Source organism: Sesamum indicum, linkage group LG1 (genome assembly GCF_026168435.1).
Source record: "Sesamum indicum cultivar Baizhima isolate 11 linkage group LG1, ASM2616843v1, whole genome shotgun sequence".
Taxonomy (NCBI): Eukaryota; Viridiplantae; Streptophyta; class Magnoliopsida; order Lamiales; family Pedaliaceae; genus Sesamum; species Sesamum indicum.
In genome coordinates, this window is record NC_142657.1 from 23,229,835 (window position 1) to 23,252,980 (window position 23,146).

Sequence of the window (23,146 nt, forward strand, 5' to 3'; positions counted from 1 at the left end):
CCCCGCGTAGATCAAGTCGGCAGCAGACACGTGTACGGCGAGTGATGACGTTGGAATAAATATTATTCGGCCAGCGCGACTTCTTTTAGCACCAGCTCACCTCCCCCCACCCAACGTACTCCATACGTGCTTTGACAACTTGGTGTCCTCTCTCTCTCTCTCTCTCCCTCATAAAAAAAGAAAATGTGTATGAATTAGCCAGCAAAGAAGTTGAGCTAATATTTTGTAGCAATAATTAGATAAGATATCATAATACGTCTAAAATAATCTGAACTTGGCTGTTCTAAACATAATAATAATGAAAGATGCCTTGATTTCAATTAAAGTTTGATAAAATATAAAGTATTTCAACTAAATTCAATTGTACTATAATGGATATTTTTTTTAATCAGACTAATGTTTTAATAAAATTTTCTTTTACAAATTTAAATAATTTTTATTATTTACATCTTTATCACTTTTTATTGTGCTCATATCATTTTATATTTATATATGTATAAAATGAAGATAGAGTTTTATACCAGAATTGATTAGGTTAAAATTTCAAACTGGTCTGCATTGGATACTATTACAATAAAGTATTCATTAATTGGATAAGGCACATTGATATTTCATTTTGAGAAGAAATACTTAATTTTTTTGCTTCCAAATGTGTATATATATATATATATATATATTACTTTTGACGATATTATATCAACCATAGAAAACTTGACACATCCTCTAATTTTGTAGTTAGTAATTAAAAATTAATAATAATGGAAAGTAATTTATTTTTTATAAATGATAACATAAAATAAAAATATTTATATTTTTGAGGTATAATAATTATTAATAAATTTATGGGAAAAAGAAAAAGAATGAATTGCAAGTGTGGAGGCAAACAATAAATAAATCTGCATATCCTTTCACATTACATGGGATGTGTACGACCAATATTTCTACAGAGACACGTGTTGCATGACGTGGATTGTTGCCTTGGCGCTCCCTCTTTCTTTCTTTCTTCTTCTTCTTCTTCCTCTTCTTTCTCTCTCTACAACTTCACTGTGTCAAACCACATCTCAACACACACACACACACAAATAGAAATGCAAGCAGTTTAGAGGCGTAAACGGGGTTTGAAATTCATATTTCTCTTTCTTCTTTTCCCATCTTTTTTAGGTATGTTCATTTCTGACTTTATTTATTTTTTTTATTTGTTAATTTTGAGTGTTAGCTGATTTTTTTTTCGTTTTTTGGTTGTGTGTTTGCTGATCAAAGTGAATTATCTTCTTTTTTCGGTTTAATTATTCTTGTGTTTAAATATTGATTCTGGAAATTCTTCTTTGAATTTATTATTATTTTGGAATAGTTAAATCTGCTGTAATGGACGGTGTGAGAGAGCGAGCCAAATTTGTTTTTCCTTGTTTGTTTGGTTTGGTTTTGCAAATTCTGATGAAAAGGGATGACGAATTCTTACTTTTTAATGGTTGAGTTATGCAAGTTCTGAAATTCATGTTTCTGATGAAAAGATAGCATAGAAGAATTATTATTGCACAGATTTACAAGAACTTGAGCAATTCATTTCTTTTTGGTGTTATGTTTTTGACAATTTGAGGTGGCAAAAAATTGCAGTCTATGAATCCGTCGTGGTTGTCTGTTTTGGAATTCTTGGTGGGTGACGAGGATAAATTTGTCATTTAATACTAGTTTGTGTTTGAAGGCAGTGAATGATTTGTCTGATACACCTTCAGGGTTGGGTGGGGGAGAGTAGTAAGGACGATAAAGCCCTTTGCTTCTCTTCCTCTCTGGAACTGTTGGTGGGGTGCTACCAAGTGAATCTTTTACTACTTTAACACCCTGACCCGGTTAGATATGTACTTTTTCGGTTTTCTATTCGATATATGGACCTCCAAACAATGTCCAGAATTCAGTTTCCTCCCATAGTTATTTTGTTTATTTATAACTAGTCTCCAACTATTTATCCATGAACTGTTTCTGCTTGCTCACAGCATAAAACTTTGTTTGGATCTTGAATTTTGGACATGGAAGAACTACCAAAAAGAGGAATTCTTCCATGAGCTTGAACACATTTAGATAATAATCGTCAAGATGAAGGATCTAGAGATATTTGTTCATTTACACATCTATTTGGTTTTTTAATGATGATATTCAAACATAATTAAAATTTGTAAAGGTTTAATTTTTCTTTTCATGGTATTCAACCACATTAAAGGAGTTTTCTGGTGTTTATATGTTCTCAGAAAGGTGCTGGGGCTTTTCTTCTTGATGTTACTTTTCCTGTTCCTGCCGTTTCTTTCATTTAATACTGGATTCAAGTGAAAGACTTCAAGCACCCCACTAGGCTGAATATTTGAGACTTGACTTACTTTTGTGGGGGCAATAATCATTTTACCTGGTTCAAATGTAGTACTACAATTGATGTTAATGGGGTTTGAACTACTATTCAGTTTTGATGACATATTGTTGTGTTGTACATGCTTTTCATCTGGCTGAACATTTGCCACCTCAATTGCCTGTCATGCAGTGGAAGATCAGACGTGTTCCTCGACGTATAATGGGGAACAGTGAAGAAGCAAAACCTTCAAAGTCTGAAAAGTCATCTCCACCTGCAATGGTGAGCATAGAACATTTATCTCAGTAATTTGATATTGTTATTTACTACAATGAGTTAGGTAGGTCTTTCTTGTCGCTGGGCCTTCAATTTTATTTTTGTTTGCCAAGAACATTACTTTCTCATGGTTGTAGTGTCCGTAAAAGTGGAAATGCTTAGCTTCATATGAATTTAATATTCTCCAGCTTAGTTTCTTCTCTTTCTTGTTTTCTGTTCCTAAACTATCACAAAAACTTCATTTCTAAGGAAGTCCAAATGCCTTTCGCATTGGCAGGACCAGAACAACGTTCATGTGTATCCTGATTGGGCTACAATGCAGGTTGTCCACTCTGTCCTTATAAGTTTCTGGCTATACTTGTGCAATATAATTCTCTTTATCATACTCAAGAGTTGGTTGATGGAAACGGGCTATGATCCTTCAGGCTTTCTATGGTCCAAGACTTGCTGTACCACCATATATGAACTCTGCTGTTGCTTCTCACGCGCCTCCTCCTTATATGTGGGGTCCACCACAGGTACTGCAGTAACTTCCTGGGCATTGAAGTAGTCCGTCTGATTGCTTAGATCCTAATAGACTGCCCGTCTAGAATAATCTCATAATATAAAGCTTTGGTTTTTCCAGTCTATGATCCCCCCTTATGGGGCTCCATATGCTGCATTCTATGCTCATGGAGGAGTTTATGCACATCCTGGAGTTCCTCTGGTAAGTTCTACATTCATTTGACTTAATTCTGCAGCTCCTTTGATACTCTCTTGGGTACTTTACAAAGAATATGCTTATTGAAAAATAAGTCCGCGCCTGCTGCTGTGAGCAAAAGCCTGGAGTTATCATAATTTCTTACTTCTTTAAGCTGCACCCAAGTATATATCGTCTGGGTACAAAATATCACTGAAATAATTTCAGAGCTACTAAAGAGCAGGATTTGATTATTACCTTTGTGATTATGTAGGCTGGTACTTCTTTGAGCATGGAAACACCAGTCAAGTCATCAGGGAATACAGATGGAGGCTTTGTGAAGAAGTTAAAAGAAATTGATGGTCTTGCAATATCAATAGGCAATGGAAATGGCTCCAGTGCGGAACATGGAACTGAACGTAGAACCTCAGACAGGTTTGTGGGCATTCAAGGACATAGTAGGTCAACTTAAATATTATAGTAGTAGCATACAATTTTCCATAGTATCATCGTTTGCAGCACATCAGGTTATGGTTCTTCTGCTTATCCAACATCATATGGACTAAATGGCCAATTTTTGTTCTTCATGAACAGTTATGACACTGAAGATTCCAGTGATGGAAGCAATGGGGATACAGCAGGGGTAATGATGTCTCTTACTGTAGTATTGCTGTTTCTTGGTTTGATAGCAATTGTTTTTATTGTTTGGAAAGGACCGCATTTCACTTTTACCTGTTGTCGTTTTATAGGCTGGTCAGAGTGGCAAGAAGAGAAGCAGACAAGGATCCCCCAGCAGAGGTAAGTTTCTTTTGTATCAATATAGTTGTCTGAACTCAACTGCATTTAAATGCCTATTCCTCATGAGACCTTTTCTCTTCTTGTCCTCTCTAATTCAACAACTGGAAATTTGAGAAGTTCTATTTGGCGGAACTTTTCTTTCTATATAAACTATCTGTGATACTTTCCAATCATATTCTTGTATATAGATGCTATACTTTGTCAGTCTATCATCCAAACAATAAGCATTAAAAGGTATCATATGTAAGTAAGCATCCCTGAGTATATGGACTTGCTGAACTTAACAGTTGCCTTTATTTCAATGGGCTCTGTTGTCAAGTGTACTGCTAAAATAAATAACCCTGATGGATATGGTTGCTCAATGTGGTCTCTTCTTTAATGACTGAGGATGCCACTTTTCATTTGCAGAAGTTGGACTATGCACAAGCATGTTGTGAGAGTATCTTTCTCAATCATTTTTTGATCTGATATTTTATGTTGATTTTCACACTTGATTCCAAGAGATTGCATTGCTTAGGATGTCCATCATTTACTGCATGTCTGATGCTGTAACATTCTGGCAGCAGGAGATGGAAAAGTTGAGAAAAAGAACAGTATAGTTCCTGCATTGGAAGTTGACCGGACTTCTGAGAAGATGATAGATGCTATTCCAAATGCTAATGCACCAGTAAAAGCAATGGAGAACATGAACACTGCATTGGAACTCAAGGATCCTTCTCTGACTGTGAAGTCAGGTCCAACTCATGTTCCACAAGCATCAATGCCAAATGAAACCTGGTTGCAGGTGTGTGTTGAAGATGTCTTATTTATAAATATCTTCTTCCTTTACATGGCATTTTGCACTTCCAATCAACTTAATGGGATCTTATTGATAGTGTTCCAGCTAATATATGTGTTTGCACGCGGTGATTTGTAATTCTTTGGAACTAATATATATTTCTGCTTCTGTTTCTTGTGGATATTTGCTCACAGAATGAAAGAGAGCTGAAGCGAGAAAGGAGGAAACAGTCCAATCGAGAATCTGCAAGAAGATCGAGACTGAGGAAACAGGTATGACTAATCATATCTGAATATTGTCTCACTAAACAAGTCTATTTGTTTTGTGGATTCCTGAGCGCTTATTGGTTTTCTGGCTACATCTTCATGTTTTAACCTTTGTGCTTTAATTTTTTAACTCTTTGCTGAACCCTAGTTTCTTCATCTCCTAATTTCTTTGTTCAACTTTTCTTTTCCGCAGGCTGAGACTGAGGAACTAGCTAATAAAGTCCAAGCACTAACTGCTGAGAACATGGCCCTCAAATCTGAGATAAATAAGTTAATGGAAAGCTCTGAGAAACTGAAGCTTGACAATGCTGCACTACTGGTATCTTTTTAATTTACGCCATATCTGATTCTCGTTTTAGCTGATTGCCAAAAGTTTCAAGATTCTTAACCTCCATAAATTTACAAATGGGTGGAAACTTGTAGGAGCAACTAAAAGACGCCCAGCTAGGGCAAACAGACGAGATAAGTCTTCACAAGATTGACAATTTGAGGCTGAAAAAACCAGTAGGCACCGTCAACCTACTTGCTAGAGTTAACAACTCTGATTCCACAGACAGAAGGAACGAGGAAGGTGAATCCTACGAGAACAGAAGTCCTGGAGCTAAGCTTCATCAGCTTCTTGACAGTAGCCCCAGGACAGATGCTGTCGCTGCTGGTTGACTGCCTGTGGAGCCATGTCTTCTGATCCTGTGATTTTGGCATATTTACAAGTCCAAGATTACTTCTAACAATAGTATGAGAGTGAGAGTGAGAGTGGTAAGTATCGTAAGAAACTGAGAAAGTCTAATTTTCACTGGTGATCATTTATCTCGGCAAAACCTGGAATGTATTTTAATGTTCGGATTGCTGGGATTCTACAAATTAGTTGATGTACATCGGAGAACTTAGTGTCGCGGTGTTTCAGAAAATTGTATCTTAAACGATGGTCGTGATTCTGGTAGGTAAATAGTGCATATGGTTTTCTAGAGATTTTTGTGGTGTTTGAGGTCCCTTGGTCTAAGTGAAAGAGATGTATCATGTTGTACTGGTAATATATGTTTCATATTTGTGTTGAAGCAGAAGGAAATGTACCACGTTTAATAATACTTAATGCTAGTTGTGTAGAATGGTTATGGTCCGCGGTTCTAACATGCCTGCCTATCAGGATATCCCAAATTGGGTTTCCGACCTATCAGTTCAATCTGGGGTTGGGCCCACATGGTTATTAAGCCCACCAAATACTAAATACATTCCTAAATTCCAACACAAGTGAATTTTTATTTAAACAAATGAATGGTAGGAGGTTGACTACCTGACTAGCTCTTGTTGTCTGAGTAGCGGGGGGGTGGAACCTGGCCCAACATGGGAAGCTGGATCTGTGTCTTTTGTCCCCTTGAATCACGTGATCTCAACTTGTTGTACCCTCCAAGTCACGTGACATGATAATATAATATTTCACTCATTACTACAACAACAACAACAATCACCAGCTGCTAATTGGTATGGTTTCTTTTCTTGAAACGAGTTTCAACCCTTTTTCTTTAATTTATTTCCCTCCATCTTTTGGATTTAAATTGGAATTCCATCAATCCCACCTCATTACTCCTATCCCATCCATTTATTGAATCTTTCTTTTCCTTGTCTCCTTTTTCAACATTAATTTTCTTCTTACCAATTCAACATTTTCTATGCTTAATTTCTTGAAGTAATTCACTATAATTAAGGATTTCTTCCACTATACGTCAAATTATGTCTTGTTGTTAAACCATACGAGTTATGTTTATAAATTTTTTATGATTAAAATTTCAAAATCAAGATCCATGCATACACCAATTAACTTCAAAATCAACACAATAATAAATAAATAAATTATAGGTTTAAGGGTAAATTACATTGATATCACTTGAGTTTAGTTCTAAATATACAAACACTCTCATGCCCTTCGTAGATTTATATTTTTAGGTTTGTACTTATAATAACAAGTATTCCCCTTATTCAGTGTAAAAAATTTACACATATTATAACAACACATTAAAAAGTGTAGTTGTAATTTTGCAAATGACATGTAGTATTTTTGTATTTGAACATAATTTTAGAGGATGTAGGTATAATATATCTAGATTTAACAAACTATTTGAACTTTGGTGGGGTTTATATTTAAAATTTGCTTATTTATGAAAATCAATATTTCAAAATTTACTTCTCTTAATTCTTGCCTAAGAAAAAATGAAATTAAATACTAGTATCCAAATACTTATCAAATAAGGGTAAAATTGTGATTTAATGACAGGGTTGTGGGCACGCCATGCACGGGACATTTTCCCGGTGGTTCAGGTTCAACTAGGCCTGAATTGGAGGGCCTCCTCGCTGACTGCTACAGTTTTGTCCATTTTTGAGCAGTAAGGGGTTGTACCTTTTACCCTAATATTTTATTGCGCTTTGGCAATTGTACATCAAGAACCCGGTGCATTTTAGCATTCCTTCTCCTCGACCGTTTGTACAACTACATGTACTTATACGTATCTCCACAACCTTCTCCTTCTCCACACAGGAAAAACAATCCAATATAAAAGCCCTTTTCTGTTTATTTATTTATTTTTCCTCGCTTCACATGAATGTTTCAGTATTTTATTCAAGCCATCCCATGTTTCCACATTCCTGCTTCTTAGCACAGGTTCCGTTACTATGTAATTATTGCTTTTGAATCTAAAACTACAGTTAATTAATGCTTAATTAACTTCAAATTTGCATCACACTTCATTTATGCACCCTGCATTGTGTATATAATGTCCTGGAATTCAATCATTTATTTCTTTATTGCGTTTATTGTCTGTTTGTTTCTTGAGATGGGCATTCTTGAATCTGAATGCTTCTTGTGAAAGTTTTGAACTTTATTGCTTAGTTACTCCAGTTGTTGCTGTACTCAAGTGGGGCTCTTTTTGAAATTTGAGAAGCTGCGGGGAATTTTCTGGACCGTGCTGAGATTTATTTTTTTCTTCTTAATTATTCTCGATTTTGTGGGTTTTTAGATTTGGATTAGGAGTTGGGTTCGTAAGTTCTTTCCTTTTCTACAATTTCCTGGACAAAAGGGACCTTTTTTTTTGTGAATTTTACCTTGTTTGGATTTATGTAACTTGATAATTTGGTACCTTTCGTGGGTTCGCCTCACAATTTGATCCCAAGGAGGCATAGTGTGGAAATGCCTTAGAATTTATGTTGAGGGAGAAGATTTGTGGGATAATCCCAAATGTTAAAAATATTGATGGGAATCATTGGGTGGTGGAGGATATCTTTTTCTCTGTAACTTATTTCTGGAAGCTGTAAGTCGAGAAAAAAGGTTTCTGATTCTGAATCCAAGGGTGTACGATGAGGGCAACATAGGAAATGTTGAAAGTTGGTTATAAATTTCCTTCACTGGCTGGCCAATTTTTTACAAGAGAGGTGTCGGAGATAGTTCAATAATTAGCTGTCACAGTGACATCTGTTTCCTTCATTTTCCGGCGTAATTAATAACATTGAAGGAGTTTATTAGGACTTTGGTGCTATTTTCCGCCTGTAGCGGAAACAGAAACAATGGGCCATTCTGCAGCCGTTTGGGACCATAGAGCTTCACTTGAATTGACGAAGGACTGGAATGGGATTGACCAAGTTGTACTTCGCAATCCTCAAGGCGCTTCAGCACGAGTAAGATCCAACCTTTCGATCTTCTTGGTGTAGTATTCGTTCTCATAGAAATTCTGATTTTATATTTACTTTAGTGGCTTTCCTTGGTTTTAAAAATATCTCCATTGTTAGTATGATTTGATTTGTTTAGTTTTCAACAAGTTATTAAATTTGTTGTTATCCTAAATTGTAAAAATTCAGGTCAGTCTGCACGGTGGACAAGTTATCTCGTGGAGGAATGATAGAGGCGAAGAACTTCTGTTCACCAGTAGTAAGGTGTGGAGTTCTTTTCTGTTCATTGATGTTTTGCATGATTTGATATTCAAGTGCCTTGAAGGCAATTTGGGATATTTACAAGAACAAAAGGATATGGTAACATCTAAAAGACAATATGGTAGATATTTGAAATATATATCATGTCAAATGATCTTGCTGCTACTGATATAAAAATAGCAGTTATAAATCTTAAGATCAAAATATGAATTGCGTCTATTACCTTCGAAGTCAAATTAAACCAGGTGTATATTGAATAATAGATGTCAAGCATTAATATATTGGATTAGTTATTGCCGTTTGCCTAGCACGGATATCTGCAGTGCTGAGTAAACTTATCTCTTTCAGATTTGCCACCTTGATAGTCTCTACCTGCTTAAAGATTTGGTAAATGAAACAAATAAAAGTACAGTACCCGCAGAGTTTCCATGACTGTTTTCAACCAAAAATATATTGCCTTGGCTGTCTATGTCATTTCTTTATTAGTTTTTTGGTAATGACATGTGGTTCAATATTTTTTCTAGGCCATCCTTAAGCCTCCAAAAGCAATGAGAGGAGGAATCTCTATTTGCTTTCCTCAGGTATACCGTTGGAAATTTATGTAATTGTGTTATCTAAAGATTTTATGAACTCCATTGATGTATGTATCTTGACATTGCTTCAGTTTGGAAACTGTGGTTCCCTTGAGCAGCACGGATTTGCAAGAAGCAAAATTTGGACAATTGAGGATGATCCTCCTCCATTACATCCAAATGATTCTCTTGGTAAATCCTTCATTGACTTACTACTCAAACCAGCTGAAGAAGATCTGAAGTTCTGGCCTCATGGGTAAATTCTTGTTTTCTGTGGCTATTATTTGAAAGTGAGACTGTATGCTATGTAAAAATGAAAATTCGTTTGTACACAAGGATCTATTCCAGTGAGACCTTAAAACTTTTGCCTTGTGAAGTCCTGTTTGGTTTGTTACTCTTTTGGGCAGTGCGCCTACTCATTTCTCTGTAGCTGAACTTTCTCTTTTACATTCTCTCAGATTTGAATTTCGTCTTCGAGTCTCTCTGGCATCGGATGGAAACTTGATAATGATATCTCGCGTCAGAAACATAAACGGCAAACCTTTTAGCTTCTCATTTGCGTATCATACACACTTTTCTGTTTCTGACATAAGGTAAGTCTCCAAATTGGGATTTCTGATTTCTGATCCTTCAGTAGATTTTACTTTTAGTAGATGTTGTGTCTACCATGAGGTCAAAATTTGCATACAATAAATGATTGATGACATTGAAATATCATTGTAATTCTCCTTTCCTATTCTTGTGTCATGTATTAACAGTGAAGTGAGGGTAGAAGGCTTAGAAACTCTGGATTACCTAGACAACCTCTGCCAGAAGGAACGTTTTACAGAGCAAGGTGATGCCATAACATTCGAATCAGAGGTATATCATGATGCAGATGACATTTCAGTCTTGCTTATTGTGTAGGAACATAATTTTTGAAGAGCCATTTTCCTTTAACTTTACACTGACAAGAATCCTTCTCTTGTCTTTAGGTAGATCGTGTTTACTTAAGCTCTCCCCGGTGTGTTGCTGTTCTGGATCATGAGAGGAAACGAACATATGTGATGAGAAAGGAAGGGCTACCAGATGTTGGTAAGTATATTCATCTCCTCTGAAGATGAACTCTTCTTGCTATAACACTTATTTTTTCAATGAGGAAGTAAAAAAATGTTTTGTCACTGAGAATCAATATTTAAGTGGTCGTCTAGAATTCCATGTTCATTGTAACAACAAAATAACATGCTTTTTCTCATATGCATGTCCGCAAGACATTTCTGCATGATTTAGTATTTTCAGCGTTATACAATTTATTCACTTCTTCTTCCTTAATGATTTATTTCCGTATGTCCTTGTCAGATTAAGTTTTGAGCCACGTGCCAAGAATGAATTCTTGCACTGCCATTATCTTATTTTTCTTGATACTGTGATTTTCTTTGTAGTTGTGTGGAACCCATGGGAGAAAAAGTCAAAAGCAATGACAGATTTTGGTGACGAAGAATACAAACAGATGCTATGTGTAGACGCAGCAGCAATAGAAAAGAACATCACTCTGAAACCAGGAGAAGAATGGACAGGACGTGTGGAGCTTGCAGCCGTACCCTCGAGCTTCTGCAGTGATGACCTTGATCCGCATCTCAATTTTTTCTGATGCATTATATTTTCCTGCAACTAGTTAGCAAATCCTCCAATATTATGGAAGCCTGTGGTTTTTAGATATGGCTGCTATTTGTTTATCTAAAAGCTGTGAGGTACTTTTAGGTGTGTTTTCCTGCTGGCCTTGTTTTTGATTTGTGCAAAGCATTATCTTTTCTCTTTGATGCTTTTTTGAAGCCTTGACAGTCGTATAAACTGCAAATCTGGCAAGGCACTTTCTCTTTTTGGAAAATGTATGTGTCTTGATTCAAGAGTAGTTGTACGATGATTTCTCATAGCTCCTGTCAGGTGCTCCATTTGAAGAAAGAAATGTGTTCAAAGTTCTAAAGCAGAATTCGTATGTACTTCCAATATTTCTTCGTGACCAAATTATACATGAAATTGCTCTATGTTTTGGCATATACCATCATGAAAACTAACTCCCAACAGTTTTGCCAAACCATTACAGTTATAATTTTCTAACATGAATACAAGCAATCACAATGTATATTCGAATATCTAGACCAAACAGGACCACTAGTGGTGTCTCAATCTACAAAACTGCATTCAATTAATATGGAAAATATGAACAACCATATCTTAACACATCATCATTACTCCCGCTATCCAGCATTTAACTTGTAGAAGCGATTTCATGTAACTTCCCTTGTGTGCATCACCAGTCTTACAACCCATTTCAATGCTACTGTTTAAGAACTTAGTAGACTCTGGCAGCATTATTTTACACCCCTGCGAGACTCCAACTGCTTGGTGTTCTCCAGTAATATCTGTGATGTAAACCAACAGCAAATTGCACAGGATTTGTCATGTAATATTTGATGCATGTAATGATTGAAACACCAAAGGTGGTGCTGGTATGAAAGTATATTAAGAGCCTTACTTCTCGAATGTAACTTGCCACAGCTTTGCAGCCTTCTATTGCTAGTTGCATGACATTTTCAAAAGTATCCATTTGTAGTTTAGAATCCATCTACCAGGAGAACAACATTATTGTTCAGATCAAACATAAGGAAAATGCTAACTTGAAGATTTTGCTATCTGGAACAAGAAATAAAGTCCAATAGGAAGATTTACTTCACTTTTGGTTAGCATGGCCCTCAAGGAATTGACAGATAAAGATACAGTGATATCCAGAGTGCGTAGAGTAGACAACAAAGAATGGTTTATATATGCCATAGCATATGTGATCCAAGATAAAAAATTGAAAATTACACCACACCATTAAGAGATAGAAGGTAAACAAAGACTAGAAACTTTAAGTTGAGAGCATCCGAGAGGACCTGAAGGAGGGTTACTTTGTCCAACTTAGGTAGAATACCGACAGTGACATCAGGCCCACCAGCACTATCTTCGACATAGTTTAGATCTGTTTAATTTGAAAACTCAGGTAATTTTCAAGGTTTACGTAATAATAGGGTCATCAAGCATTAACACAAATCAAGTAATGCACAGAGCCAAATCCATAACGACTAGAGGGGACTGTATAATTACCAAGCAGAGGGGTTCCATTCAGGTATCCAGCACTGCAGGAGGTAACAAGATCACACATTGGAATACCAGCATCAGCAAGGGCCAAAGTCGCCGCATTTATGCATGCTGATCTTGTTCCTGGATGATGAAGTTAGATGTGATCAGAGGAGGAAAAAAGAATAAATGCTCACGCCAATCCTAGACCTGATAGGAGGATCATTGATGAAATGGGATCCCATCTTACCTCCATCTGCTTGGAGAACTTGGACAAAAATGTCTATCTGCAAAGCACAAACAGCAAATTTTATTTTAGGAAATGAAAAAGAAACTGAATGAGGCCCTCCGAGTTAGTAAAACTTCCTATAGGTCCGAGAAGAACCTGAGAACGAGGCATCAGGTGTGTCAAGATACATGCTTCCATTGTCTGCCGAATGACTAATGATATCTCTGTGGATCGCCTGCATGCCACACGAAAAAATTACTGAAGAGGAAGTAATTGCCTACAAATTGAAACTACAAGGAAAACATGAAAATATTTTCATCATAGAGGAAAAACACATCTAACTTCTGAGTTTGCTGGAAATGGCATAAACAGATGAAGGTACATAAGCTGTGAAGAAAGGGGGAATATACTTTTATGCCTGTCATGCAATGAACTTGGGTATTCAGTTACTGCCTGGTAACTTAACATCAGCTCATTAAGATAATCTAATATCTACAGGGTCAAGAGCGTAAGGCAAGCGTATTAATGGATCAAAGCATGCAGGTAAATTATTTGTCAAGTTGGAGCTCGAGCTCAGTAGCACTGCAATATCACAAGACTCATCAGATAAGAAAATTACCTGTCACCTTTTGGTTTCCTCCTGCGGTCTCCAGTACTGAAATTAGCCATACTGTACTCACAGCGTACCTGGCAACCATGTAGGACATAACCCAGAATGATGGCCGCTTGGAAAGCACAAAAGTTTAAACATGCAGGCTGTGATTGCAAAAGATAATTTACCAGTGCCTGATCATTACTTTGTTGACTCCTATTCTGGACCTGAAAGATATTCAACTATAAATGTCACTTTTTCAACCAATCAATGCAATAAAATCTCTTATTTTCGGACAAACATAAAGAAGCACTAGGAAGACACATACTAGTCCATAGAAAATGGTGAAGATGCACTGCATTGTAAAAGCATACCCTTAAATAATCTACTTTGGGACATCAGTCTGAGGAAGTTAAGGATTTTAAGCAACATGGCCCTAACCCTCAATTTAGATCCAGAACTTAGTAAAATCAAAATGAGAGATAAATCTTAAATGAATTTAAATCCTATCCTTATCATCTTAACAAGAAATGAAAAACATATTATTAGCAAAGATGTGATGTAATCATGTACTACTCCATAATTTTCCCTAAATTAAACAAAGTAAATGCTTTAATGCTGTGATTCCTAAACTAAATCCAAGATCCAAACAGAGCATTACGCTCTTGTGTGTTTCCATAAGCACCAACCGAGTAGAAAGACTCTAGCTTTTGAATAAAATTCATTTAAAGATTACATATACAGGAATTTCAAACTATGCAACTAGCATTAAATTCAAATAGTAAATTATGCCGGTAAACATAAGGTTGCTCATGAGGAGACATCTTTTTCTCCAAACTCTTGAGGATCATTAAGCAGAAAAAGAAAAAGCACCTCTCTGGGGCCGTAAACTGCAGCAATAACTTTGGTGTTTCCCATTTCGAAAACAGCCGAGCTGCAACCAACAACTTAACTTAATCCAAATGCGCCTTTGTAACAACCACTTGATTATACATTAATAAGAGATATTTCGAATGATTTTAGTAGTGCACGAAACCAGGGACAAAATGCTGTCACTGAAAGTTTACCCGTCAGCTTTTGAAACCACGCCTATTTCTGCACGAAGCTGCCTCATCTGAAACCGCAAAGAAGGTAACAGTATCCAGTCATAGAAACCAAATACGGAAACATAACATAAAATCAAAACTAATAACAACCGAATAGAAAGAAACCAAACCTCCATCGGACGACGACCATCTAACCGAAGACCTTCAGGATTAACGTACTCCATATCCGCTTCAAACGAACTCGATGAGACAGAGACAGAGACAGAGACAGAGAAAGAGAAAGAGCAAGAGCCGAGAGCCGGCGTAGGTGGTGGTGATGATTTTAGTGGTGGGTTTTAGCTGATTTTCAGTTGGGGCTACAGAATCTTATTGGGCTTAGCTAGCCCAATTATAAAGATAGCCCATATCGTTGGGCTGGCTGAGTAGACAAAATTATTGGGCCACCTAACTTTATATATTTGCTATCAAATAAAATATATTAATGAAATTGATGGGATAACAAAATAGACCCCATCTCAATATTCCTAACCTACCCTTTCTTTTCATAATAATCTTTACCCAAATATTAGACGTAACTAATTTAATGTTTTTTTTAATATGATAAATCCATAAATACAGAAATTATTTAATTTCGACTTAAAAGAAATAGAGGCCTAAATACACTTAATAATTTATTTATTTTAATTAAATTAATCTAATTCAGAATCTTCAAATTGAGTTTAGATTCCCAAAGTTTGACCCGTACTGGATTGGATCCCACAAAACAACAAAGTATGGACCAATCACGTGATTACACGTTCCGACATTAGCGTCCACTAGTCTTTTCAGCAAAGCATTGACCTACTTAGAGATAATAATGTGAATAATTATAATATAATTAATCATTCACGTTAGTTTTATGCGTATATAATAAATAATATTTTATATTCTAAAATATATTATAAATAATATATATTAATATATCATATTTAAAAAAACAATAAGAAAACAAAGAAAATTCAACTTAAGTTATTATTTACATAATAATAAATTTGACATTGTGGTATCATAACTGTGAGACAAAAAAAGTTTTTTTTTTTTAATATAACTAACGGTTATGCCATATTACTAATTGTCCCTGTAAGCATATAATAAATAATTATTTATATTTTAAAATATATTATAAATAATAATAAAATATATAAAATAAAACATCATATTTTTTAAAAAATAAATAATTAATTAAAAATAAACTAACTCAACAATATTATCCATCACCAAAAATTTGGTATAACTTGTTTTACAAATTAATGTTTATGAGTGAAATTTTCATATTAATATAAATATATAGATTAATGTTTTTATAATTCAAAAAATTAATATCGGGGAGTAAATAATCATTGTGAGTGAAAATAATTTTTTTTAATATAATATAAAAGACATAATATAAATATAGATGTAGATAATGATAAACAAATCCAATTAGCAAGAGCTTATTGGAATTATAATACATATAAAAATCTAAAGCCTATTTTCCTATATTCTTCTGAAAGTCATTTTGTTATTGTTAGCGTGAAGAGGCAGCAGCGGCAGAGGCAGCGGCAGCTGAACCAGAAGGCAAAAGGGAAAGCGGAGAAAAGGTAGACAACTCCTCATATTTCTCTGTTTTCTCGTTTCTGTTCAACCAACAAACACGCAGAGCATATATTTCCTCTCTCCTTATTTAACCTTTTATTTCTTTTTTTTTCTTTTCGTTTCTGGGCTTCATTTGTTTTATTTTATTTTTTTTCTTGAATTTACTCGACAGATCTGATTTTTGTACGATGGCTTCCAAACGGATCTTGAAGGAGCTAAAGGATTTGCAGAAAGATCCTCCAACGTCGTGCAGCGCAGGTAATTTTGGCCCCTTGTGTTCTTTTTGTTGTTTATTTTTGTATTCCATGTGTTGTTCGAGTGTTATAAGATTTGATCTGCGACGTCCTGATGTTTATTTGTGCGTAAACGAACATCTTTTCATGCGGGCTTGCATAACTTTGTTGTCTTGACGATTTTTAGCAACTGAAAAAATTGATCTTGGCCGTGAAATTTGTGGGTCGGCATCCCCGTGATTTTGCAGCAGTGAAGAACATTTGCTCTTTGGTGATTATTTCTCCATATGGGTTTGCATGATTTTGTTGTTTTAACAATGCTTTGACAGTAAAAAAGTTGTCTTAACATATCATATGGGTTTGCATGATTCTTTTGTTTTAAGAATGCGTTGACAGTTAAAAAGTTGTCTTGATTCATAAAGTTTGTATGTGCACATGTTGAGTATCGCAGCAGACCTTTTGTGTGTATTTTGGCTTAAATTGATGAATGTTGGTTCTTTGAGTTGTATGATTTGTTCTAACCAAATTTTTTGTTGCTAAAAAGGCTCTCTTAGACCTCATCTTTTTTCTTTCCCGATTACCTTCCTTGGAGATGTATAAGACCGCATCTGTTTCATCTCTAAAGAGATTAGTAATTGCTAAATTTTTCAATGAATTCTTTGTCAGGGGTTATGAATGATTGTTTTGTTAAATTTTTATGACCTTGGCTTGGTAGGAGCAGGTCAGAGAGATTGAGCAATAGAACCATCTGATTGAATTCATTCTAAAAAATGACAAGCCGAGGGCAAAAAAAAAATTTAACTTATTGGAGGCTTGTGTGTGTCTGTAAACTAAGGTGTCGGTCTGTTTGGAACTTTGAGAATTATTTACAATCTATAAGCTCATCATTTTACCAAATTATGTATCCTTCACGTGAAGTAGTTCTGGAATGGGGATTCGGACCATGAATTTCATATTGCACTGAACTGTTAATATCTGAAGTATTAAAGGGGTTTCACATTTATGATGTGTATATATCATATGTGCATGTATATGCCTTGATATATGGGAAGCTGAGCATATCATGTTTCTTCTTTAAGATCAGGGTGATATTTTGATCTTATTTTATAAATCATTTCTTAGTAGTTGAAAGTTGGTTTTGTCTTGGTCCAGTGTCCACTAGTGGCATTTTTTTTTTCCAACTAGCTTTCCTGTGAAATTTCGTTCAATGTTGAAGATGTTTAGGGAAGTATAAGCACTGAAGTGAATATTGCGGCAAAAGCAATTCGTTTTGAGTGTGATTTTTTTCCCAGTTCTTTTTCCAGACCCTTCATTCTTTTGGAGCTTCAGTGAGTTGCTTTTATCCTTCTATAAGCTCTATTCTGTGAACTATACTTTGGTTAAAATTCGGTTTTCAATGGAAACTAAATCATATTACATGCAAGTCTCCTGGCTAGCCTCCCAATGCCGCTACAGGGTGTACTAATGAGAATTGAGGTCGAGTTGGGCTGTTTTTCACATATTAATATTTCCTGTTGGATTATTACTTTTGTACCTGCAACTTTTACTCAACTAAGAATTACTTTTAGCCTTTTGTTCTTTCCTGTTGTGAGATGCAATCAAATAGTTCCTTTCTTTATGTTAACAGGACCTGTTGGCGAGGACATGTTTCACTGGCAAGCAACAATTATGGGTCCACAGGATAGTCCTTATGCAGGAGGGGTGTTTTTAGTCACGATCCATTTCCCCCCAGATTACCCATTCAAACCTCCAAAGGCAAGGCATTATTATTCTGACAAAGCAGAAGTATTTTTCCCACGTGTCCTTTGTTGGCTTGTTGTATATCTAGGGTTTCTCATATGAACAATTCTCCATTACACTGAGGTGGACCATTAGTTTCTTGCTTGTTCAGTTGTGTGTACTGAGGCAGTTAGTTAAATAGTAAATTTTCTCCCTTGCGTTATTATAAATGAACCTGGCACTTTTCTGCTGCTGCTGCTGCTGCTTCGTTTTGTGTGTTTCTGCAGATATTTATCATTCTAGTAATAAATCCAAGCTTTAGTATTGATGACGTAACTCCACAGAGAAGCTCAGATATGTTGTCAACCTCATATGACTTTATGAAACTGGGGAAAGAAGGGGATCATTATTTCTCTCCAGATTCCATTACCATACAATATATACCCCGGTGCTTATCAGAGTGCCCGCCCCATAATAAATCACTGCAATATGATGGTGGGATAAGTTCTTATTATCTATTAGAACCTTGATGGAAACATACCAGAAGGATGTTAGTTTTTATCCCTGAAGTTTTACTAAAATGCACAAGGAAATCGGAACTTCAATTTTTGTGATGTATAATTTATCCACTGCTAACATTATTCTGTAAGTGATGGAAATAAATAATTGAGCACTGAAAGTAAATCTAGTAAGCAACAACAGTAGATTACTTCGATTGTCCCAAGACCTTGTTTTGAATTTTTAAGAGAACAAGTCTATCCATTTTGCCTGCTGTTGGAATTTTGCAGTTGCATTCAGGATAAACTGTGTCATTTTGAACAGTTTTGGAATTGAAATAAAAATGTTTCCATGTTGTTTTTTGGTTGGATTTTTGCAGGTCGCATTCAGGACGAAAGTTTTTCACCCCAATATTAACAGCAATGGTAGCATTTGCCTCGACATATTGAAAGAGCAGTGGAGCCCTGCCTTGACAATTTCTAAGGTTATTTTATATTTGTTTGATGTTCTTGTGATGCATTCAGTTTGCCAGTCGTGAGTTTATATTTACATATAAAATAAATGACGACCATGGACACAAGTCTTTTCCCTAGTCTAACATCTAACATTTGTATTAACCTCTTAATACCACGTTCCCCTTCGTCTTTTTGAAGAGCTTCAAAGCAATTGACGATTGTGGTGCCATGTTTACATATGCAACTATAAGTGAGCTTTGGCCACAAACATACAAATTGAATAGGCTAATTCATGATTTGGGTTCTCAAGGTGGTGAAGGGTGCTTAACCAAAATGGATGCATAGTTCCTGAATTTGCATCTATATATAACTCAATGATTAGAAACTCTTTCTCCATTGGTCTTAAGCTCAGTTTGTCTATCAAGCGACTCAAACTGCAAAATTACATATCCTCCAGTTTTTACAGTTGTATCTTCTTTTTATCATGAATAATCTGTTGATAGTAGGAGAGATGGATGGGCCAAGAGTATTTCATTTTCATGGCTCCACATCTGAGGTGTTTTCTGATTCCCACATATATAACTCAGTTATCCGGTAATCTTTGGTAGCTTAGGCATATTTCACTAATTTCTGCTACCTATTTTTTCTTTAAGTCTGAAATTCTGAACAAGTTTTGGATATATGCAAATTTTCCGTGGATGTATGCTGTTGCAATCATTATTGCTGTTTCAGTGTAAATCATAATTATGGTTGCTTTCAGGTGTTGCTGTCAATCTGTTCACTGTTGACTGATCCAAACCCCGACGACCCCCTGGTGCCTGAAATCGCACACATGTACAAGACCGATAGGGCCAAGTACGAGCAAACTGCCAGGAGCTGGACCCAGAAATACGCAATGGGTTAAGTGTGGTTCGCCCCCACGAATTTGCTTAGATTGCATTATGTAAAAATGATGTGCCTGTTCTATCTGTTGTTGTTATGACCACCATGTAAGAAGAGCTTAAAACTCGGATGCGAAGATGGTTTGAATTGTTCATATGGAATGACTATTGGGAAACTACCGGATCATGGTTATCCATGTTCCTTTAATCGTAATTAAGGGTGTGAGTTGATATATGGTCCATCGTACTTGTGCTGTTTAACTGTCTTGAGCAGGTAATCATTTCTCTAATTGGTAAAAATGCACGAATTTGGAGAAAAGAGTTGGAAATATTTCCGTAATGGTTGAGGATATGAAGTTATTATAGCAGTAGTGTCCTTAATCTGAGGGACTTGGAAAACTTTTGTAGACCTACATTTATTGATTCAGGGATTATTTGTGTTGGGAGAAGAAATTGGAAATTTGATGGTAATTAATTACTGGGTTTGTGTCCAATTTAAGAATAGAGAGCGGGAGTTTTGATAAGATGATATTAATGAAACGCCGAGTGCTGCATATTCAATTCTTCAACTGTTGTTGGTGGTATTTAGAGTAGAAGCAGTTTGTTTGACCAACTTTGCTTTTGATATATTTAAATGAAAACTAAGCAATTTATATTGGATGGAGTTTAATTGAATGAATGAATTATGGTGTGTTAGAGGCAGTACCCACTCTAAATTAAATAGCAAAACCAGCGTTGGTAGGATGCATTTCTGCCATTTTTTTTGTTGAGGGATGTATTATTTTTAATTTATAGATTTTGTTTTTGGATCTTTATGCTAAAACACATTTCTGCAGATTATTGATTTAAACCATTTCTTTATTTTTGCTTTCAAACTTTTATATATTTTTTAACAGCTAATCATCACAAATAAATTAGGAAAAGGAAGGGAGATATTAGAATATGGAGTGCCAGATATGTATATTAGAATTATTACTAGCTACAATTGTGTACAAGAGTAAATCACATAAACTAACAGAGTGAGTTAGTTTAAACAAAATATATAAGTTTTGGGGTGGCAACTAAAATATCTTAATCCCTTAGATTAACACTAATCAAATCCTATTATTCCTTTTCCATCCTAATTCCATATGGAGGCCTCCCACACCACACCACACCACCTGAATTAAAATGATTTAAATCCCACTTCAAAAACCCAATTTACCGAAACCATAAGCTACTTTTTTCTATTTTCTTTTCTTACATTACCTAAGATAAATTATTCCTATACATATTTAATTCTAAAAAATATCGATTATATATCGGAAATTCTATATTGAGTAATCAAGATGGATACTTTTACTTGAAGTCGAATTTTTTTAAAAAAGATATATATTTAGTTAAGAATAATAATTTGGATTTGGATTTGGATTTGGTCTTGGTTTTGTGCATATAGATAAAATTTGAATAGTTCAAAAGAAGATGGTTAGAATGAGATAAATGACTAAAAAGGGGGGGGTCAAAAGGAAAAAATGATTTGACTCCAAAGAGTTAGGGGGATGAGGGATGTGATGGTGATATGCTATATAAGTGGGATAGGGATACCCTTCTCGTTTCTCTATTATTTACTCACTCTCTCAGTTATCCCAAGACGACTTTTTCTCTTGGCTATTTCCCTTCGTACTAGTTTTAACTGCTGCTTCTCTCTATTCATTATTCTTCCTCATTTTTCGCTCTTCTTCTTCTTCCATCTTCATCATCATGTGATTCATCCAACTCTTTCTACTTTCTTCTTGGTTAAAATGACCACCAACGTCAAACACTCCGTCCACACAACCGTCATCCCCAAGTTGGTTTCTTCCCCGCCATGCCTACTCACCTCCAAGACCACGCCGCGTTTGGTCAGGATTTCCGTAACTGATGGCGATGCCACTGAGTCTTCTGGCGACGAATGTGAAAGGCTCATCAGGAAGCATGTCCATGAGATTACAATCCAGATGGATACTCATCATTTTACTAACAATAAGACTCATCTTCATCAGGAGACTACTCCCAATCCTGTGAAGAAGAAAAAGAGGCCCGCGTCTCAGCGCCCGGCTCCACCTAAGCCCGCCGCGGAGCATCTGCTGGAGGGGAAAGGGAAGAAGTTCCGTGGAGTCAGGCAGCGCACCTGGGGGAAATGGGCTGCCGAGATACGCGATCCGGTTCGGAGGACCAGGGTCTGGCTCGGGACTTATGACACGGCAGAGGAGGCGGCAATGGTTTATGATAGAGCAGCTATTCAAATACGTGGCCCGGATGCTATGACTAATTTAATAAAGCCACCGGAGAGAGTGGTGGAGGTTGAAGCAGAGGCCACCGCGGCATCAGTTTCCGGGGATGATTCTAGCAAGGAGGAGTCTTGCGAAAACCTTTGCTCACCAACCTCCGTCTTGAGGTTCAGCACCAACGGCGGTACAGTCCGGTCCGAATTTAAAAACATGGAGCACGACATGGAAAATCAAAAGAGCCAAGAGACAAAAAGTGGTTCGTGTTCGTTAGTGGAACCAATGGTGGGAAATGAAGGAGACTTATTAATGGACGATTGCCTGCCGTTGGATCAATGTTTCTTGAAAGATTATTTCGATTTCAGATCCCCACCGCCAATGATTTACGACGAAATTTGTTTGCCGGATAAACTGTTGGAAGAAGATGTGGCAATTGATTTTGGAGATGATTTTGGGTCCTTGACATGGGATGTCAATGATTTGTTGGACGACCAATTTTAATCAACATATGTGTTAGCTAGCTCGTATATAATTTATTATTATTTTTGTTAGCAGCATGTCTTCCCTTCCTACTATTATTATTATTTGCATTCCTCATTCTGGATTTGTTATGTGTCTTTTATGGACATTTTCCCCCTTTTTTTTATTTTTGTTGAATTCCTTATAAATCTATAAAAAATATTCTATTTCTATTTCTTTTTTCCTATCTTGCTATAACGTTTGTGAGAGATTTTTACTTTGTACACAAAATTAAGACATCCATGCTTGTTGCTCTATTCCTTCAAATCTTTGGATATATATTTTATTATTACTTGAAACTCTTCAACATATAAAATGATTTCTCTTTTTTACTTTATTGCATCTCCTCTTTTAAATAAATAATCCTATCTCCAATCTTTTGCATATAAACAACTA

The 23,146-nt window shown here is 35.9% G+C and overlaps 5 protein-coding genes across 12 annotated transcripts; 4 read left to right on the forward strand and 1 right to left on the reverse strand.

The window, feature by feature from the left end:
- Positions 1-922: 922 nt before the first annotated feature.
- LOC105173343 (common plant regulatory factor 1) lies at positions 923-6,187 on the forward strand. 7 transcript variants are annotated; one of them, XM_011095049.3, is made up of 12 exons: positions 923-1,161; positions 2,528-2,617; positions 2,865-2,933; positions 3,037-3,129; positions 3,237-3,317; positions 3,565-3,725; positions 3,885-3,933; positions 4,040-4,088; positions 4,652-4,872; positions 5,061-5,138; positions 5,326-5,451; positions 5,556-6,187. In XM_011095049.3, exons 2-12 carry the CDS (start codon positions 2,558-2,560, stop codon positions 5,790-5,792), a joined length of 1,224 nt encoding a protein of 407 aa, XP_011093351.1. In that variant the 5' UTR covers positions 923-1,161; positions 2,528-2,557; the 3' UTR covers positions 5,793-6,187. The 7 variants fall into 7 exon arrangements, with proteins under 7 accessions (XP_011093351.1, XP_088740450.1, XP_020551515.1 ...); XM_088884324.1 differs by having other exon boundaries at positions 924-1,161; positions 2,861-2,933; XM_020695856.2 differs by having other exon boundaries at positions 924-1,161; positions 4,655-4,872.
- A 1,373-nt stretch (positions 6,188-7,560) lies between these two features.
- On the forward strand, positions 7,561-11,588 carry LOC105173361 (Galactose mutarotase-like superfamily protein). 2 transcript variants are annotated; one of them, XM_088879257.1, is made up of 9 exons: positions 7,569-7,785; positions 8,644-8,795; positions 8,976-9,050; positions 9,572-9,628; positions 9,712-9,875; positions 10,078-10,212; positions 10,378-10,480; positions 10,594-10,693; positions 11,041-11,588. In XM_088879257.1, the coding sequence occupies exons 2-9, from the start codon at positions 8,685-8,687 to the stop codon at positions 11,247-11,249; spliced, it is 954 nt and encodes a 317-aa protein (XP_088735383.1). In that variant the 5' UTR covers positions 7,569-7,785; positions 8,644-8,684; the 3' UTR covers positions 11,250-11,588. The 2 variants fall into 2 exon arrangements, with proteins under 2 accessions (XP_088735385.1, XP_088735383.1); XM_088879259.1 differs by having other exon boundaries at positions 7,561-8,795; positions 9,739-9,875.
- Positions 11,589-11,683: 95 nt separating this feature from the next.
- On the reverse strand, positions 11,684-14,914 carry RRP41 (3'-5'-exoribonuclease family protein). The gene is made up of 11 exons (XM_011095083.3): positions 14,756-14,914; positions 14,607-14,653; positions 14,413-14,473; positions 13,728-13,766; positions 13,567-13,634; positions 13,104-13,182; positions 12,969-13,005; positions 12,746-12,862; positions 12,535-12,620; positions 12,135-12,224; positions 11,684-12,021 (listed from the first exon to the last, which is right to left on the reverse strand). Exons 1-11 carry the CDS (start codon positions 14,807-14,809, stop codon positions 11,971-11,973), a joined length of 729 nt encoding a protein of 242 aa, XP_011093385.1. The 5' UTR covers positions 14,810-14,914; the 3' UTR covers positions 11,684-11,970.
- Positions 14,915-16,045: 1,131 nt separating this feature from the next.
- Positions 16,046-20,220, forward strand: LOC105173379 (ubiquitin-conjugating enzyme E2 28). The gene is made up of 5 exons (XM_011095095.3): positions 16,046-16,204; positions 16,372-16,457; positions 18,060-18,187; positions 19,029-19,133; positions 19,865-20,220. The coding sequence occupies exons 2-5, from the start codon at positions 16,388-16,390 to the stop codon at positions 20,006-20,008; spliced, it is 447 nt and encodes a 148-aa protein (XP_011093397.1). The 5' UTR covers positions 16,046-16,204; positions 16,372-16,387; the 3' UTR covers positions 20,009-20,220.
- Positions 20,221-20,355: 135 nt separating this feature from the next.
- On the forward strand, positions 20,356-22,925 carry LOC105174394 (ethylene-responsive transcription factor CRF5). Its single transcript, XM_011096491.3, has one exon. It carries the CDS (start codon positions 21,524-21,526, stop codon positions 22,730-22,732), a length of 1,209 nt encoding a protein of 402 aa, XP_011094793.2. The 5' UTR covers positions 20,356-21,523; the 3' UTR covers positions 22,733-22,925.
- The last annotated feature ends 221 nt before the right edge of the window (positions 22,926-23,146 follow it).